General features: G+C 38.0%; 1 protein-coding gene across 1 annotated transcript; it reads right to left on the bottom strand.

Moving 5' to 3' along the window:
* Window positions 1-363: 363 nt before the first annotated feature.
* Window positions 364-1,508, bottom strand: LOC130137549 (uncharacterized). Its single transcript, XM_056309118.1, has 3 exons — window positions 1,197-1,508; window positions 977-1,036; window positions 364-744 (listed from the first exon to the last, which is right to left on the bottom strand). Exons 1-3 carry the CDS (start codon window positions 1,205-1,207, stop codon window positions 447-449), a joined length of 369 nt encoding a protein of 122 aa, XP_056165093.1. The 5' UTR covers window positions 1,208-1,508; the 3' UTR covers window positions 364-446.
* Between the last annotated feature and the right edge of the window lie 17,886 nt (window positions 1,509-19,394).

The raw sequence follows: 19,394 nt of genomic DNA, 5'->3' as shown, positions 1-19,394 counted from the left end.
AAGATAGAGAAGTAGTTTATAGTTCTTTGATGGTTTTATACGTGATGGAGATCATTGTTTCTAAAGTATTATTTACCTCCACTTTTGTTGCTGTCAGATTTAAAACAAATATACCTCTAAAATATATTCCAAAGCCACAAAGAAACGGGTTCAACAATTATTCAATATTCCTCTTGGAATTTCACCTAAATTGTGTTATCAAACTTGTGTAAGAAAAGAGATAAAGAGAGAATGTTGCGAAGAAAAAAGAGTTATGAAAAAGAGAAAGTTGTTGTCATGAACAATGTGTGATTTAGTCCTACTCATAGACAGCCAAACGACACTTCTCTTTATAATAGGTATTTTCTCATTACCATCACCACTTTTCATAATCAACCAGCACTTATTTTCATATCAACAATCATTTATTTTCACATCTTACAATCACTTCTTTTTATGTTCAACAATCACTTCTTTTCATGACGAAAAGCTATTTCAATTGTACTTGGAATCTCAGTTTTCGAATCCTTCTCCGGCGAAGCGGCTGTCTCCTTAGGAACATGGCGATTTTTGAGAAGGAACCCGCCAACTACGATGATGGCGACGATGGCTATGATGACGATGGTCGACCTTGGAGTGTCCCACCATGGAGTGTCGTTGTTGTCGTACGATACAGAAATCGGGACTTTCCATGGCAATGGAGGAGGGAAATACGGAAGACCCGAGCAATTTTGAGGACAGTTATCGCTCTCCATCAAGAAAACTCTATGCAGTTCAACCAAAGTAGTGAGTTTGCAAACATATTTCGAAGCATCAATTCATACAAAAATGGGAATAAATGTTCTAAAAGACGATACTTTATTAGAAAAGATACAGTTTTTGTCGTGATGTATCAAGAATATGATATGACCAGTACAAGAACAAGATCAAGAAGATTGATAACGGAATTCAACAAGATATAATGAGTCAAGGAGTCAAAGGAGGTGCTTGCACGTACCTTAACAAGAAGAACTGAGCAAACCAGTGAGCGATGTTATTGCTACAATTCTTACAAAACCTGCAAAGAAATGCGAACTTTCGTTAGGTGGGCTCTCATTATAATGGCCCTCTATAGTGTTTTGGTCAACTCGTCAACAATGTTATTTAAAGTGAGGATGTACGTACGAAGTGATGATTGAAAAAACAGGACAAAAGTTGGGAAATTTCATATCACTCACCAAACAGTCATGATCTGATATTCATGACATTGTTTACAAATACAAAAAACAATAAAGGCATCCAATCCCGGACGGTGATTCTACCGCGGATGCGAAACATTTAAGGTGGGACGCTTCTATTCTCGGGTCTTCACAAGGAACGCTAGAAATAAAACAGTTACTACCTAATCAACTCAAAATTGAGTAACATAATAGCTTTTGAATTGGAGTGAGTCCAAAACTAAGAGACCTAAACGTGGGTTTTGGACATAGATTCCCTGTTGTTGATCCTCCATTCGATGATTGGAGGATATATTATATATACATTATTGATATTTGGCATTTGGACAAGAGTCGGGGAAGGAGAAGAGCTGTAAGAATTTATACTTGGGATGAATTACTTCCTTTCTTTTTGATGTTGCTGTGAATGCCAGTGCTAGTTGGCGATGCAGTAACCCCCGAATGTGATAGTTCCCATATCTATACCATTTCCTCGAGAAAATTATTCAAAAAGTCCTAAATCTATTGTACTTTTGCCAATTTAGTCCTAAATAATTTAATTGTGTCAATTAATTTTGATCGAAAAATACTGATGTGAACGCCAGCTTCCTACGTTGTACGGCTAGCATCGATGCGGACAATTTTAAGTAATATTTTTTTTTCAATTTTTTTATTATTTCTTTTCTTCTCTTTCCCTTCTTTACTTTTTCATTTTTTTCTTTGCATTTTTCTTTTGCCCTCTGCCGACCATCGCCGGGCCTTCACCAGCCTTGGGGCGATGCCGGCCGCGACTCGACCAACAACCAGACGAGCCCGAGGCTGAGCTTGAGTGGTGAAGTGGGACGATGGGGTTGCAGAGGGGAAAGGAAGGAGAGAGAAGTGAAGAACAGGAGTTGCGTGAGCTCGAAGGAGATGAAGCAGAGCAAGAAACCAAGGATCGATGACGCTTTGCTGCGGGGGCGAGCGGTTGGAGCGAAATCAGCACTTCTCCTGATAGAACCCTCCACTGTATGCACACGATGGACAAGTACTAAGGCATTATTTGGCCTGCACCATAAGAAGGACCGGTGCCTTAACTGCGAGAGCCTGCAGTTGCGGAGTCTTCGCAGCCGCCTTTGGTGGTTTTGCCGGTGACAACATTGTTGGGACTGGCTTCCCACAAGATGGTGAAGATGGGTTTGTCTCTGTTTTCGTGCCATTGCAGGAATATGTAAAGGATGCAGCAGAGCAAGGGAACGGCAACTCCTGTTGCCACTTGACCCACTTGGACATTCGACGACAATGACGGTGACGATGAGGACGATGATGGATCGAGCCACGCTGGCCTTGGTGATGAGTAATACTGGAAGCTGGGATTTTCAGGTTGGCAACAGTTGTTGCCAATGTGAGCTTAGCAACCTGAAGATTGAAAGGGAAATTTCATTTTTTCTTCCTAATTAAGTCGATTTGTTTCAGAAGTGAAACATCGTCTAATGCTCCATAAACTGGAGACTCATGTACTGGAAGCCACCCTCCCATAATCCCCTTAGTTTTGAATATACATGGATTCGTGAATTTCATGTTCGTGCACGAAGCGTTTAATGTGCATGTCATCATTTCTTGCAAAACCCTATTCTCGTTAACAAAAGTTATACATTCAATATTCTCAAATTCTGTCTTATGAACCCTATTTTTCCAAAGCACTGACATGTTCATACATTTGATGCAGCCGATGAAAGTAAAGCAGTGGGTTGCTTATTAATTTCCGGGGTTCGAGGACTGATAATTAAATGATAAGTGGAAAAGGAATCCCAATTCAGACTACTTTCGACGGGCTCAACGAGTAAATATTCAGAAAATCACATTAGCCAGGTCGATTCCCGCATGATTAACATGTAAGAATTTTTCTGATGTGGGTTAAATTAATTGAGATTGTAATTTATAATTTTACGGAATTAGTCTAATAAGTTAAGATATAAAGTTTCTTAAATAATCTAATATGTGACTGGCTAGTGTGGGCCGAGTAAGGCCCGGCCAGTGATGAGAGGACTTGACTTAAAACTCTATAAATAGAGCTTAAGTCCATCCTCTAATTCTAACGCACAATATCTTATATAAGGAGAAAACGTTATCTTTGAGAGGCAGTCTCATTCAACTAGTGATACATAGCGTAATAGAGGAGAAGACTCGCGCTGAACATCGTCGCTATTTCGCATAAAAAACGATGGATTCCAAATCAGGTGCGCAAATCTTTTTTACTTAATTAATGTGTTCTAGATTCTAGTTATGGAGATCTTGGATGTCGTTTTAGCGGCCAACAACATAACAGTGACTATATTTTGGTATTAGGAAGCGCATTCACATGCATGCATGATGATCATTGCAAAACATTTTGAAGAAACTGCGAAAAGCATTTTATTGTTGTTTATTAATTGTTCATCTCATCCATTACCGGATGACATAACAAGAAATTCAACAAAAACTTTCCGTAATTTTCTCCATGTATTGAGTATGGACAAAATGTCACTGGTCAGAAAGATATCATCTTAAAGGGTAACTATGTTTGTTAATGCAAAGTAAGCTTTTCTTTTGGCTTGCGCTAATTTCATCCTTTTATTGACTCTAGAAAAATTATTAAAATTTTTTAAAATATATTGTAATTATGCCAATTTAGTCCTAAACTTTTTTTTTTGCCAATTGAGCCCTAACTTTTTGCATTTGTGTCAATTCAGTCCACTCGGCCAATTTTGGCCAGAAATTGCCGACATGGACATCATCCATCCTATGTGGCGTAGCCGGCGCTGATGTGGATAATTTTTAATAATTTTTTAATAATTTTTTGAATGATTTATTTCTTTATTTCTTTTCTTTTCCCTTTTTTTCTTTTCTTTTTCTTTATTTTTTCCCCTTCTTCTTCTAGCCAGCCATGGCTGGGCGAGGTCTCCCTTGTTGGCCAGAGGAAGAATGGAAGAAAAAAAAAGAGAAAAAAATAAAAAAAGGAAAAATAAAAAAATTCAAAAAATATTAAAATATTATTAAAAAATATCTACGTTAGTACTGGCCGCACCACGTACGACGGCCGGCGTCTATGTCAATGATTTCTGACCAAAATTTCCTAGACGGACTGCAATTAGCACAAGTGCAAAATTTTTAAGACTCAATTAGCAAAGAAAAAAATGTTTTAGATTGAATTAACACAATTACAATAGGTTTAAGATTTTTTTTGGTAATTTTACCTATTGGCTCCTAACACCTTCTTATCACATTGAATTGACTGCAATGTCCTTTGCAGGTCCCGCTCTTGATTCAAGACAATTTTTTACATTTTTTTCTACATTTTCTTTTGTTTCAATTTTATTAAAAGGCAAAGTTACCCATGTCCCTTTCCAACAACTTTTTTTCACCCTAATTGCTTTATTCACACCAATTACATTTCAATGTTTCCTTCATGTTTGTCTTCTTCTAAACTTATTTTGCCAATTATTGACTTTATTACCCTAGATGATCCTCATGATCGTGAATTTTTCGACTTCGATTTTCAGTATAAATTTATAGAAATTTACTCAAAGATTGAATATTGTTGTTGATGAATGCATTATACACAATTTACTCATCTTTCATCGTCTTTCGCCGGAATTTCTCCTACAACAAAATATCTTTCACCGAAAGTCATTTTTTGATTTTTGTTAGAGGAAACGGGTTCTACACCAACTCTGCATAGAAAATATTCAACAAAATGGAGAAATCATCAGCTTTACTACAAACCAAACTATACAAACATAAACCTGCCGAAATTTAATCGACGACAAGGCTTGGAAGGTATAGCTATTACAAGTGAACGAAACGTAAATAAATTGTGCCGAAATTTAATCAACGACAAAGCCTTAGTATGCCAAGATAAAGATACATGCCGGAATTTAATCGATGATGCGAATCTATAAACTACAGCTAAGAAACACGCTGGAATTTAGTCGACGACGTGAATATGGAAGATAAAAGTACAATGCAAGAAAGTAAAGATACTGAAAGATGGTTGTCACATATGAAATTTCTATATTCGATAGTAACATATAAGATATAAAGTTAAGTAGATTGGAGTTTTGGATGGCTCATATGGAATCTCAAGTGGATCATTAATTTCGTGGGGTGTGGAAAGTGTGACGGATGATTCTTCCACGACAATAATCGATCGGAGTCCGATCCATTAAGCTTAAATTGATAGATGTTGACATGTATCCTAATGGTGTAGAGTGACGGTAATTGATTTACCGCCATATGAGTTGTAAAAAGGGATCGATATGCTCTGAATTAGATATTTGATGATTTTCAAGTTCTACATTTGTTGAATTGAGAATTTCGTAGCATCAAATATCATTTACTAATAATTTTAGTGAGTTCAAAATATTTTTCTAATTTATCAGTACTTTAAATGGACACCGACTTCCTTATCTATATACTGAATTACTAAATATCTCGGCAACTTATCATAAGGGTTACTACCATAAAAAATCTCAAACTGGTACACATGTGACAAATTTATTCCAAACTAATTTTTTGACCACCAAAAACCCTAAACCGGTACATTTGTGACAAATTTACCCTCCACTAAATTGGATTAATACCACGAAAAATCGCAAACCGGTACACTTGTGACAAACGGAGGGTAAAATCCCAAATTGGTATACCCGTCAACTGTCATGTGTCATCCAACTCAAAAATTTGATGGTAAAATTTAACAGAAACTAATGAAGTATAAAATTATCATAGGTATACCAGTTTAGGATTTTTGGTGATCAAAAAATTAGTTTGGAGTAAATTTATCACATGTGTATAGTTCGGAGTTTTTCATGATATTACCCCTCATCATTATATCTACTTTAAAACCATATAATTATACCACTTGTCACTTTTTTACTTGAACACCTCTTTATCTCATTAATGCTCTTTAAACTTGCAAGCCAAGAGTCCTCGTTCATTGTGCTATATCTCCCTCATTTTCAACCATAAATTTCACCTATAAAATTACATCATATGCCTAACCTCACTTTTTTGCTTCAGTGATTACAAATCAAATAATGATTCCTATTCATGCATTCGCTTGGGCAATCTTATGCTCTCTTCAACCATTATGTTTATTTAGCTACTCAAATTATGGCACTTGTAATATTTTAATTTGTACACATCTCTCTCATTCTCCAACAAGTGTTTTTAACCCCAATGTCATCATGGCTTTTAACCTTAGTTAACTTATATCTATTGTTTTTAACTCATGAGAAATACAAGTGAAGGTCTTTATCTCTTTTATCAATGCTTGAAATGATTACAACTCAAATAATATTTCCTCATTCATGTATTTTAATTGGTCAATGATGTTCTCTCTCTCTCTCTCTCTCTCTCTCTCTCTCTCTCTCTCTCTCTCTCTCTCTCTCTCCAATCAAATATCTTTATCTTTCCATCCAAAATCTTGCCATTTGTCTCTTAAACAATAACTCATATGCTCTTAAATGGTGACGTAGAACTTAGCCTATTAAAATTACATCATGCATGACACCATGGTGTTCTAACTCTAGTTACTTTATATCATACTTATAACCCTAGTTAATAAATATGAGTTGAAGCTATTCATTAAAGGGTTAATACCATGAAAAACCCAAAACTGGTATACCTGTGATAAATTTACCCCAAACTAAATTTTTGACTACTAAAAACTCCAAACTGGTACACCTATGACAATTTTACCCTCTGTTAGTTTCCGTTAAATTTTATTGTCAAATTTTTTAGTTGGGTGACACGTGACAGGAGATGGGTGTACCAGTTTGGGGTTTTATCCTTCATTTGTCACAGGTGTACTGATTTGTGATTTTTCAGGATAAATTTGTCACAAATATATCAATTTGGAGTTTTTTGTTATCAAAAAATTAGTTTTAGGTAAATTTGTCACGGGTGTACCAATTTAGGATTTTTCGTGGTATTAACCCTTCTTCAAAATAAGTAAAGGAGGAAGAAAAGTTCATTTTCCCTTCTCCTCCTTGGTAGAGCAACTTCATCTTCTTATTTTCAAGTGCAATTTCTCTTTTTCCTTCCAAAACAACTAGTAAAGCTCCCCCTTAAATTTCAATCAAGCTCCAAAGTTTATTTAACTTGAGTTGTTTGAACTTTTAATCTCATCTTTCAAGTATTTACAAGGTAAAAGTTCATAGACTTCAATTTCTTTTTATAAAGTTAGTTTTCTTAAAGATTGAGAGTCGTTAATGTTTGTTCTTGTTTATTTTTCTTTGAAGGTGATTAAGGTTTTGAGTTGTTCAAGTCTTTATTCAAAGCAATTGAAACTCTAGGGGCTAAATTAGATTGATCTACTTAGTACTCTTAACTTGGTTTAATATTTGTTAATTTAGTTTGAATTTGATGGTAAATGAAAACTCTATGGGCTAAGTTAGATTGATTTACTTAGTGCTCCTGACTTCGTTGATTGATACTTGTTAAGTGTGAGCAAGTGTCAGTAGTGGCGTGTTGAGACACCATGATTATTTGATTTGTTTTGATGAATTTTTGCATGCTTAAATGTGTTTGATTGATTTCTGTGAGGTGTGGTAACATGCTGTATGGGTGAGCAAGATGGACCGCCCAAATCGGGACCGAACTGGACTAACCGGTTTGGTCTGGTTCTCGAGAATATTGGTCCGGTTCCCGGTTCATAAAAGTGAAACCGGTTTCTGGGCGGTCCGGTTCCCAGTTCTAGGGTGGAAATTAGACTGGACCGGACCGATAAATATATATTTTTCTAATTTTTTCATATATATATATGAAAAATATTTAATATTGGTTCCATTGTGTTGACACCTAAATTTTAACTAGTCATTTAGGAACAATTGCATAGAAAATTAGAGATTAATTTTTTAATCCCTAAACAAAAAAAATATAATTAGATGGCATAGCATATAGTTTTTAGGAGCATTTATCATATAGCTTAATTACATTTTGCATATTAATTGGACCGGTGTTGGATGGATTTAAATGAATGGCTCCGGACTTATTGGCTCTGGACTTATTGAAATTGGACTAAGCCTGCGTGGATTGAAAATCTGGCCTAGCCTATTGGTGTTATATTAACAAGATTTGGTCACATGAAGGATAATATGCGATAATCTTAAGGCTTATAAGTACGTAACTATTTGAAGAAGTAAATATGAAGAAGATGACAAGATCAATTTTAGTGGGTATGGGCAATATTCGGCTAAGCAAGGACAAGAAAGAATATCCAAATATTTTCGGTGAAGGCAAGCGTTCAAAGGAGATATTGCACGTTCATGGCCAGATGGCTAGCATCTTTGCAAGATTTGGAATCTGGGAAATCTCACCCGAAAAAAAATCAAAGCTTCAAAAGGAAAGTTGACAGAGCAGGAATCGGTCAATAAAGGACAGGAATAAGATATAAGATATTCTGGATGCCCGTAAAAGGAAAGAAAACTTTGTTCTTTCCTCGAAGAAATTCAGCTATCCTGCTTATAAAAGCAGACCAACTATAGACAAAAGAGGGGGCTTTCTTTTGGGTTCTGATCACACACAAGAAACAGAGAGAGAAAACAAGAAAGTTCATAGGGAGAGAAGAGTCGTCGTCTTCCTTGGGCGTGTGTCTACACGATCACGACCGAGAGCTCCACGACCAGACTCTATTTCTTGCTGTTTTCGTGCCTCCTCGTGGCTGTTCCTCCGCTCATCGCTGCGTCACTTAAGTAAGTCGGCAGCAGTCCGTGAAGAAGTTGCTGCTGCTGTGCCCACCTCCGACAACGACGAGGAGCCGCTGCCCACGAGCTGCTTCGCCCTCACTTGATGCTGTCCTTGCCGTGAACCCAACCGAGATCTGAACTTCTACGTTTGGCTCGATCTTCTCTGATTTTGCAGGTTCAGCCAAGGTTGGCTTTTGTTGACGGAGTCAATATACTACGTCCAAGTGAAGTCCAACTCAGTGATACCCTTGCCGAACTGCTCATCACTGTTGCTATGAGCCCCTTTGCTGCTGGCCACTCTGCACCACCGCGCTTCCAACATCCGAAGTTGTCCCTGCCTCAGCCCTTCACGCCTCAGACGCTGCTCCAACAGTCAGCGAGCGCCCAGAGATACCAGCCAGTAAGCGCGAGCGGTTTCCAGTAATTCCAAACAATTTTCTGCAGATTCTCGGCGAGCCCATCCTCTCCGACGTTCAGCACAGCAGCCCAGCAGAATTAGTGCTCATCGCCAACTTGAACCAACGCTGCACCTGCCACCGAGAGCTGCTCATCCAGGACGTTCGCTGAATCCAACAAACGTCAAAGTTTCTCGGCCTTGACTTGCACTGGTCACAGCACGCTCCAGCCAGTTCCAGCACCCGAGTCCTAGTCAAGTCCAGTAGATTCCCTGCCGTTGAATTTCCAGTGCGCTCGCCAATTTAGTATCGGGTCTAGTGAATCTTTGCTGCCACCATCATGCCTCTGTGACGTCCACTTGGTCTTGCTTCCTTGCTTAGTGGGTCCAACGAAGTCAACAGAATTCGTTGGATCCAATTTGAGTTATCTGCAGGTTTCTTTGGTCTTGCCGGGAAGTCCGATAAATTTCCTTGTCGGTTATTGTGATTCCCTTTGATGACGAAGCCATGAAGTAGCAGCTCCGCGCTTAACTCCGCCGAGGTCTCCGTGAGCATCCTTCACCGTGAGCGTCCACATTGCAGGCCATTTTTGGCTGTGAACCACCATCGAGACGAGCCGCTCGTGATCCATCGTCTAGCACCGCGAGCCACCGTCCGCCAGTCCAAACTTGGAAAGCAAATATTGCGAATTAGGTAAGAATCTTCATTAATTCAATTTTCGTATATTTTGTTGCCTAATTTGTGAAATTGCATTATTGTTTGAATCTTCAAATATTATTCATATCAATGAAATCCTCAAGCAGATTTAAATTAGGAATTATTTCCTAATTTCATAACGTGCTATGGTCGTCAATCCGATCTCCTGCCCGAGATACGATTCGCGACTGCACGGAAAATCGTCAATCCGATCTCCCGCCCGAGATACGATTCGTGATTGCATTGAAAATTGGCCAATCCGATCCTCATGCCCGAGATGTGATTTGTCAATTTATTTTCTAAATTTGAATGGATATGGATGATATCTTGGGTGATTGGACGCTATCTTTGGTTTTGGTTTGAATCTTTGTTTTGATTTGATTCGAAAATCCCAAAAAGAATGATGCATGTTTAGGATAGGTTTAGGATAACTTTATTTGAATAAGTCGATAGGATAACTTTTTAATTTAAATTAGGAATTAGAGTAATTTATTTCCTAGTTTAATTTAGATATTATCCTGATCTCGATGGTTCATTCTAGGGTAATTCTTGATTTCGAATTTTTATAAAAATACCAAAAAAAAGTCACTTTAGGATAGATTAAATTATTATTTTTTTAGAATAGATTGCATGTTAATTTAGGCATTTTTTAATTCCGAATTTCATTGGAAAAATACCAAAAATAAATCATTCGTCCGTCATTAGAATTAAGTCATGTCGTCGCATGACATATAGTTCGCATGCTAGTTGCATTAATCGCATGTCATTTTTTGCACGTCATTGCATATAGGTTAGTTTGCATTTAAATAAAGCGCAAACCCTAATGAACATCTTGAGTGCCTTGCTTTGTTAATTAGAAATCATATTAGAATTGTCTGTGTGATTTTCTACTAACAATGTAGATGCTTGCGTGGCTTTAAGGTATGTTATCCTGCTATTTATTTACTGCTTTCTTGGGTGTTAAATTGGTGGTTTGCGCACTCGCATGAACATCCCACATGTTAGAGATTAGGTAATAAAATGGATCCAGACTGTCTGCATAAATATTTTTGAAAAGAAAAGGTACCGAAAGGGCGTTAGACTAGATCTAGCGTAATTAAGTCCCCGAGCTTAGAATCTCTGGTTCGTAGGAATAAAACATATCTCCCTATGTTTTGTTTAGGTTTCTAATCGACCTACCATAAATAGATTAGTTGTGACGCCTCAGAACATCACGCGCGACACATACCAATTAGTATTATTAATAAGTTGACCAGCAGAAAACAGAGCCTAGACATGAATATCACATAAATTTAGCCAAAATATTTTTTTCTTCTCATTAATAAACCCTTGTCAGATTTACAACCCAGACAAAGCATTAAACAAGTACAAAAAACAAAAACTGGGTAGGTCAGGGTTGCCTATCTCCAACTAGAACCTTCATCCAAAAGTCTGCCTAAAGTCCGAAGCTGTCACGGGTCGATCACTTCACCCTCCGCTGCGGAACCACCATCGTCTAGGTCAAAGCCCCTCAACGGGCCAATCAACTCGCCCTCCAAGTTGAAATACCAAGCAACAAAAAGATAAGAAACCCATTCCGGAAGCCCCACATCAACCCATATCGTAGAACTACACTTAGTATATACGGCGTCAAGCTCCGGCGCAAACACATCCTCATAAACAGCATCAAAATGAACAGGAACTCCAAAACGTAGGGGTTGTGGAACATCCATCCTACATATCTGAAAAAAATGATGGAATGAGCCGAAGCCCAGCAAATGAAATCTCTAGTTTTAAGTTAGGAAAATCAGCTTACCACTACCCCTGGCCTGAACACATACGCATACATAGCAAACGATATGCATAGAACTTGAATGCAAGTTATACCTTTTCCGTCTGGATGTGCCGCAAAATCTGAATAATGCAACATACCATGATATTTTCACTTACCGCAAGCATGATGTAAAACATTTATGCTCATTCGATTAGATTCATTACTTCATCTTCCCGAACACTCCCGGGGCATCCCGACCAACGGGGCATCCCAACTCCGAGGCATCCCGGCACACACCCGGGGCATCCCGACCAACGAGGCATCTCGACTCCCGAGGCATCCCGAAACACTCCCCAGGGCATCCCGACCAACGGGGCATCCCGACACACGGGGCATCATCACACACCACTAAATGGGCGACGGAATTAATATTATTCCCATGCAAGTCATGACAACCAAGTATTTGTATGCAAAAGTCCGCTTTGGCCCGTCCCATACCGAGCCATCACGGTTTTTGTACTTTAAAGCCATGAAATGCATCATCCAAGCAATTTAAACATGAAACAATACATTTCAAACTCAGTAGCAACTCAGCTCAGAAGCAATTTGGGTTCAGAAGCAAATTCGAGTCATCAGAAGCAAGTTCAGACTCAGAAACAGATTCAAACTCAGAAGCGGATTCAGACTCAGAGGTAAATTCAGACTCAGAACCTAATTCAGACTCAAAAGTAAATTCAGACTCAGAACCGAATTCAGACTCAAAAGCAAATTCAGACTCAGAACCGAATTTAGACTCAAAAGTAAATTCTGAACAATAAAGTCTGAATCAGTTTTATAAGTAAGTCTGAACAGTAAACCTGAACAGTAAATATGAACAGTAAAATCTGAATAATAAATCTGAACAGTAAAATCTGAATAGTAAATCTGAACAGTAAAATCTGAATAGTAAGTATGAACGGTAAAATCTGAGCAGCAAAGTCTAAGTAATTTTAAAAGTAGAGTCTGAACTGCAAAGTTTGGATGTTAAATTTGAAGGTAAAGTCTGAAAGTAAAGTCTGAAGGTAAAGTCTGAAGTTAAAGTCTGAAAGTAAAATCTGAATATTTTTCAAAAGTGGACAGAACCAGATTTTGATAGCAAAGTCTGAGCAGATTCAAAAGTACACAGAACCAGATTTTGATAACAAAATCTTAGCAGTTTCAAGGTACACAAAACCAAAATTTGAGGATTAAAAATCTGCCCAGTTTCAAAAATAAACAAAAACATCCCTTGGAGAATCAAATAAACATCATCAGCACTTTGAGTATCACAATAAACATAATCATCACTTTGAGTAAAACGATTTTCTACCCTTTTTAAACATACATAAACCAATAGTAAGAATTCAACAATCACCTCAAAATTTACACTTGCTCATTCCTATTTAATCGTTCCGCTTGCCGATATTATCGCCATACTTTAAGGAAACAAATCACATCCATTTGAACTTGCACAGAACCAGCAAAACAGATTCAACCATCATCACAACCTCACTATTGCACCTCAAAATAACCTTTCTCAAGCAACCAAGTTGCAAGTGCCAAGTAGATTTACTTAGCTTAAACCTAGAATTTTCACTTACCTTGAACAGAATCTGAACACCCCAAAGGTTAAAACTCTTCCGGAAATTTTGGATCGGTGATGGCGAGAGTAGAAAGTGAAGGAGAGAGTATGGGTTTGGGTGAAAATGATCTTCGGTAATTACCCAGGCGAAAGTGAAAACAGAGAGGTATACGAAGGGGTGGGTAAATTCATTGTATTCACAGGTGGCATCTTATCTCTTCATCAAGGCCAGGTGGAAGAAAGCAGCGGCTTAATCGTAGGAGTATTGGCCAAGGGAAATGATTACCCAAGGCTTAGGTGTCTAGCCCAAGGGGACAAATGGCATTCGGTCAACTCTTCTTCAACAGCCACGTGAGGGAAATAAGAGTCCAGAGGATATTTTTGAGCAGATTTCTTCCCTCTTTTTCTTACGGCAATAACCTTACTTAACTAAGATAAAACAATAATAATAATAATAATGCCCACTAATTACCAAGACGACGGTAATCTAATTAATACCGCACTACGATTAACGCACACGACAACGTCTAAATATGAAACACGTCGGACTCGGTACGTTTACGTTTCCGAATCCGCGCTTCGCGAAATACGATCCAATGAAAATTCCTACGCGTCCACACGAATACTAACTCGAAAATAATACTTAGCTTTAAATCTAAGTATCATTTTCAAACATAGAAATTTCTAACGTCACGAACATATAATTACGAAATTTCCGGATGTCACAACTCTTCCCCCCTAAAGAAATTTCGTCGTCGAAATTCAGAATTACCTGATCATTCAAAAAGATGTGGATATTTGTTTCGCATGTCCTCTTTGCTCTCCCATGTTGTTTCTTCCATGTCATGATATTGCCACAAGACCTTGACCAACGGAATGGTCTTATTTCTCAAAACTTGTTCTCTTCTATCCAAGATCCGTACTGGTTTCTCCACATAGGTTACTCTTTCGTCTACCTCGATCGTCTCAAAATCCAATACATGAGTAGGGTCCGATTCATATTTTCTCAACATAGACACATGGAAAACATCATGAATATTGGAAAGTCTGGGTGGCAATGCCAATCTATAGGCCAAGTCACCAATCTTTTCAAGAATTTCAAAAGGCCCTATAAACCTTGGACTTAGCTTGCCTTTCTTTCCAAATCGTGAAACACCTTTCATCGGCGACACCTTTAAGAATACATGGTCACCAACATTGAATTCCAATGGTCTTCTACGTTTATCTGCATAACTCTTTTGTCGACTTTGAGCAGTTTTAAGCCGATCCCGAATCACTTTTACAGTGTCTGAAGTGATTCGTACTAACTCCGGTCCCGTTAATTTCCTTTCGCCAACTTCACTCCAATAGATAGGAGTTCTGCAGGCTCTCCCATACAATGCTTCGAAAGGAGCCATGCCGATACTTTGCTGAAAACTATTATTATAAGCGAACTCCACCGAATGCAAATGTTCATTCCAACTGCCTTTAAAGTCAATTATACAAGCTCGCAGCATATCTTCCAATGTTTGGATAGTTCGTTCTGATTGACCATCAGTTTGGGGATGAAAAGCAGTACTATATTGGAGTTTAGTTCCCAATGCAGTTTGAAGACTTCGCCAAAAGTTCGCAGTGAACCTTGGATCTCGATCTGACGTGATAGTTACAGGTACTCCATGCAATCGAACTATTTGTTGGACATACGCTCAAGATATTTGTCCAATGTATAGTCTATTCGCACCGCAAGGAAATGAGCAGATTTCGTTAGACGATCCACTATCACCCAGATGGAATTGTGGCCCATCGATGTCCTTGGCAATCCTTGAACAAAGTCCATCGTCACATGCTCCCATTTCCACTCAGGTATTTCTAACGGTTTCAACATTCCACCCGGTTTACGATGTTCTGCTTTCACTTGCTGGCATATCAAACATCTCGAGACATGTTTAGCAATATCCATCTTCATTCCATTCCACCAAAAATGGTGACGGAGGTTTTGATACATTTTCGTGCTTCCTGGATGCACACTGTAATTGCTTCGATGTGCTTCTAACAAAATTTCATTCCTTAAATCAATGTCATTAGGCACACAAAGTCGTCCATGAAATTTTAGAACTCCATCTTCTGATACCTGAAAGTCTAGCCTTTTCCCTTCTAAAGTCTCCTCCCTGACTTTTGAAATCTCAAGATCTGTTTGTTGTAGGATCTTGATTCTTTGCACAATCTCAGGTTCAATTCTAAGAGTAGCTATTACATTTGAAAGACTACTCATATCAAATCTAAATTCAGAATCTCTAGCCGCTTCAAGCAAGGTCCATTCCTTAATCATCATTTGGGCAACCATTTGAGTTGACTTTCGGCTAAGAGCATCCGCGACTTTATTTGCCTTTCCGGGATGATATAAGATTTCGCAATCATAATCCTTTAACAACTCTATCCAACGTCTTTGTCTCATATTCAATTCTTTTTGAGAGAATAGGTATTTCAGACTCTTATGGTCTGTATAAATTTCGAACTTCTCCCCATATAGATAATGTCTCCATATCTTCAAAGCAAAAACAATTGCGACAAGTTCTAAGTCATGGGTCGGATAATTTAGCTCATATGATTTCAACTGTCTTGACGCATAGGCAACTACTCTTCCATGTTGCATCAAAACACAACCAAGCCCCTTGTAAGATGCATCACTGTAAATTACGAAACCTCCGGATCCTGCTGGTATTGTCAATATTGGAGCCGTAGTCAATCTTCTTTTGAGTTCTTGAAAACTTTGCTCACATTCTACTGACCATTCAAACTTCACTTCCTTCCGTGTCAATTTAGTCAATGGAGCCGCAAGGCGAGAAAATCCTTCGACAAATCTTCGATAATATCCAGCTAGACCCAAGAAACTTCGAATCTCTGTTATTGTTGTCGGTCTTGGCCAATTTATTACTGACTCAACCTTCGATGGGTCCACCGATATTCCTTCACCGGTTACTACATGACCCAGAAATACCACACGATCCAACCAGAATTCACACTTGCTAAATTTCGCATATAACTTGTGTTTGCGAAGTGTTTGAAGCACAAGTCTTAGATGTTGCTCATGCTCCTCTCGTTCCTTTGAGTATATAAGGATATCATCGATGAACACTATTACGAATTGATCCAAAAACGGCTTAAATACTCTATTCATTAAATCCATGAATGCGGACGGTGACATATTCATTCTCGTTGATATAGAGGACACCCGTAGTGATTGGGCTACGTGACATGGCAAAGAGGTACTAATGATTCCGTCCCCCAAGAGTTGGTGGTGACGATGCCCTGAGAGTGTTCAGGATGCCTCGTGAGTCTAGCTGAGTCTTGGTCAGTGATAAGTATGAACTCATATGTGTATATCAATAAATTTCATAACCAGTATGAACTCACCTTTGTGTGTGTTGGTGAACTTCATGACAAGTATGAACTTACCTATGTATATCAGCGAGCTTCATGACGAATAGGGAATAAATATTCCCTGTATGTAGTGGTGAGCCACTACGTGATAATTGTACATTATGAAATAATATGCCGTCTGGTTGCATTTGAGTGAATAATCTTATGCAATGTTGTTTTGTTAATGGTTTCCATCAACATATCATGATAGGAAAGATGGTGCATGTACTTCTACATTTGTCAAACATGGTTGTCTTATACTATTTTGAACTTATGTTGTTTGATAGTACCGGGTTAAGTAGTAAGCAAGTCTCCTACCTTAAACTTAGATATTTCATTTACTGAGTTTTGGCACACTCCTTATTTTTCAGTTTTGTAGGATGGATCACTCTCCACCAATGTTCTTACCTTTAGAATTATGTTCTTCATTTTGTTGTTTAACTTCATACGATAGGGATGTTCCTATCATTGCATTCATCATGATTGGTTGAATCTTCATGATGAGGTATGTACGTTGTTCCATTCCTTTGGCAATGCTCTCAACAGCTTATTCACCTTTTCGCCATCAGTGAACAATTTTCTTTGGTGTGCTAGGCCATCAATCTGGTGAACATTTGTGCTACTGTTTCATCTGATTTCATTTTGAAGAACTCATATTGTCCAAGAAGGATGTTAATCTTTGTCTCCTTCACTCTATCAATTCCTTCAAACGTCAGTTGGAGTTGATCCCAAATGTCCTTGGCTGTGACATAAGAAGAAATTTTTCTAAATTCAAATAAAGACAATGAACAAGTGTCTGGTTTCAGCATTATGAGCAACTCTTTGCTGTCGAGCTTCTTCAGTAGCAGCATCTGCACCATCGTCAGCTGGAGCTAGGATGGGAGCCGGAGCATATACGTCTACTCCATGTTCGATTACATCCCACATGTCGAGATCTGTTGCCTCAAGATAGGATTGCATCATTTGCTTCCATTAGCTATAGTTGCTTCCATCAAAGTAGGACGGCTTGTTAAGAGTGAGAGTATCATTATAAGAAAACAACCAAAGTTAGCCATAGTAGAAGATCTTTATACTCAGAAAAAACACACTTCAAACAACTACCAACAAGTCTCTTATACCAATTGTTGGGGTTAACAATACAACTTAGAGGGGTTGAATAAGTTGTTTCAAGATCTTTTACAACTTTTGCGAAAAACAATAGTAACTAAGTAAAGATCAAGTTAAGATGATGTTTCAGAGACAGTGAGCTGATTGTGTGCTTATGTGATTAAAACAGAAAGAAACAATAACACAAAGATATATAATGATTCGGCTTTATCCACAAGCCTATGTCCACTCTCACCACTAATAGCCACAAGCTGGGTTGGAGTACACTAGTAATTTGCTGAACAAGTTATAACCAGCACATACCAATCATTTCAGAAGATAGATCACACTATCAGGAATTAGGTACTGCTATTACTCAGTATATTTGATTTTTTAGCACGATTACAAGTAGTAAGGTTCATAGACAAATAATAGCTTATTGCTAAGAATACAGCTTGTAACAGATTTCTGGATTTATGTATTGCACTTCTCTAACATATTAGCATTAAAGATCTTCTCTTTTATAGGCATCCTCAAACGGACCATTGGAGATGTCTTGGAGAAACAAGAGAGCCGTTAGAAGTTCATCGGCGCTGCTATCCGAAGATGGTACTACCCATATAGTCTTTCTCGAACATTTGTAGGCTACCTGAAATAGCTTTTGCTGCTGTCCTGTCATTACGGCTTTGACATACTGTCAAACGGCCTATTCTCAAATCTTCCATCTCTCCTTCTATGTATGTCTAGTCCATAATGGCTATAATAGTGAACCAATAGTCACATTAAATGAGCCGTTGATTTAACAACATGAGCTTCCTGATCTCCTCAGCTTAAAGCAAACATTATCTTGTAGCTGATCTTTAGAGATTCGTTGGTGCTGTTTTTTAGACATAACAAATACATGATCTTATCACTTCGGTTCTGTAAACATTACCATGAACATCTGCAATCATTAATGTAAAATATTATATGAAGGATAGTTTTAGGATCATCAAAATTTCCTTATGATGTTTCTCCAATAATTACTTCGTGAGGAATTGTAGGGCTAAATACTGTGTGAGTTATTAGGTGTAATTAGTGATTAGGAAACACTGGGAGTGTTTGAGTGACTCGAGTGTGATTATAATCTCCGTTGTATCGCTTGATTTATAATGGAATTACTTGATGTTCTCATCGTGGACGTAAATCACCCTGACTGAACCACGTTAATCTGGTGTCCTATTTATTTTCTTAGTTTGTCTATTTTACTGTTTGATCGCTTATTTTCCACAATTAAGGTTTTTCCCCTTTTTTAGTTGTTTATTAGCTTTGATTATTGAGTGTTAAATTCTTGTATGTGCACCTACATGATCACTCATCATATGTTAATAGTTTAGCATTAAAATTGACCAAGACTGCTTGCAAAAATATTTTTGAAATAGAGAGAAAAAATACCGAAAGGCGTTGGATTTATCTAGCGTAATTAAGTCTCCGAATCCATGAAATCTCTATTGTGATCCTCCCGAAAGTTAGACCACCTAGGGGCTGGTTAATTGATTACTAAGTGTAAACTTAGCTAGGGTTCTCTCAAGTCCGTACCAATTC

This window comes from Syzygium oleosum, unplaced genomic scaffold (genome assembly GCF_021117445.2).
Source record: "Syzygium oleosum isolate NSW1041296 unplaced genomic scaffold, Sole_v2.1 Sole_v2.03, whole genome shotgun sequence".
NCBI lineage: Eukaryota > Viridiplantae > Streptophyta > Magnoliopsida > Myrtales > Myrtaceae > Syzygium > Syzygium oleosum.
Note: the sequence above shows the minus strand (reverse complement) of the source record. Positions and strands in the feature narration are given on the sequence as shown.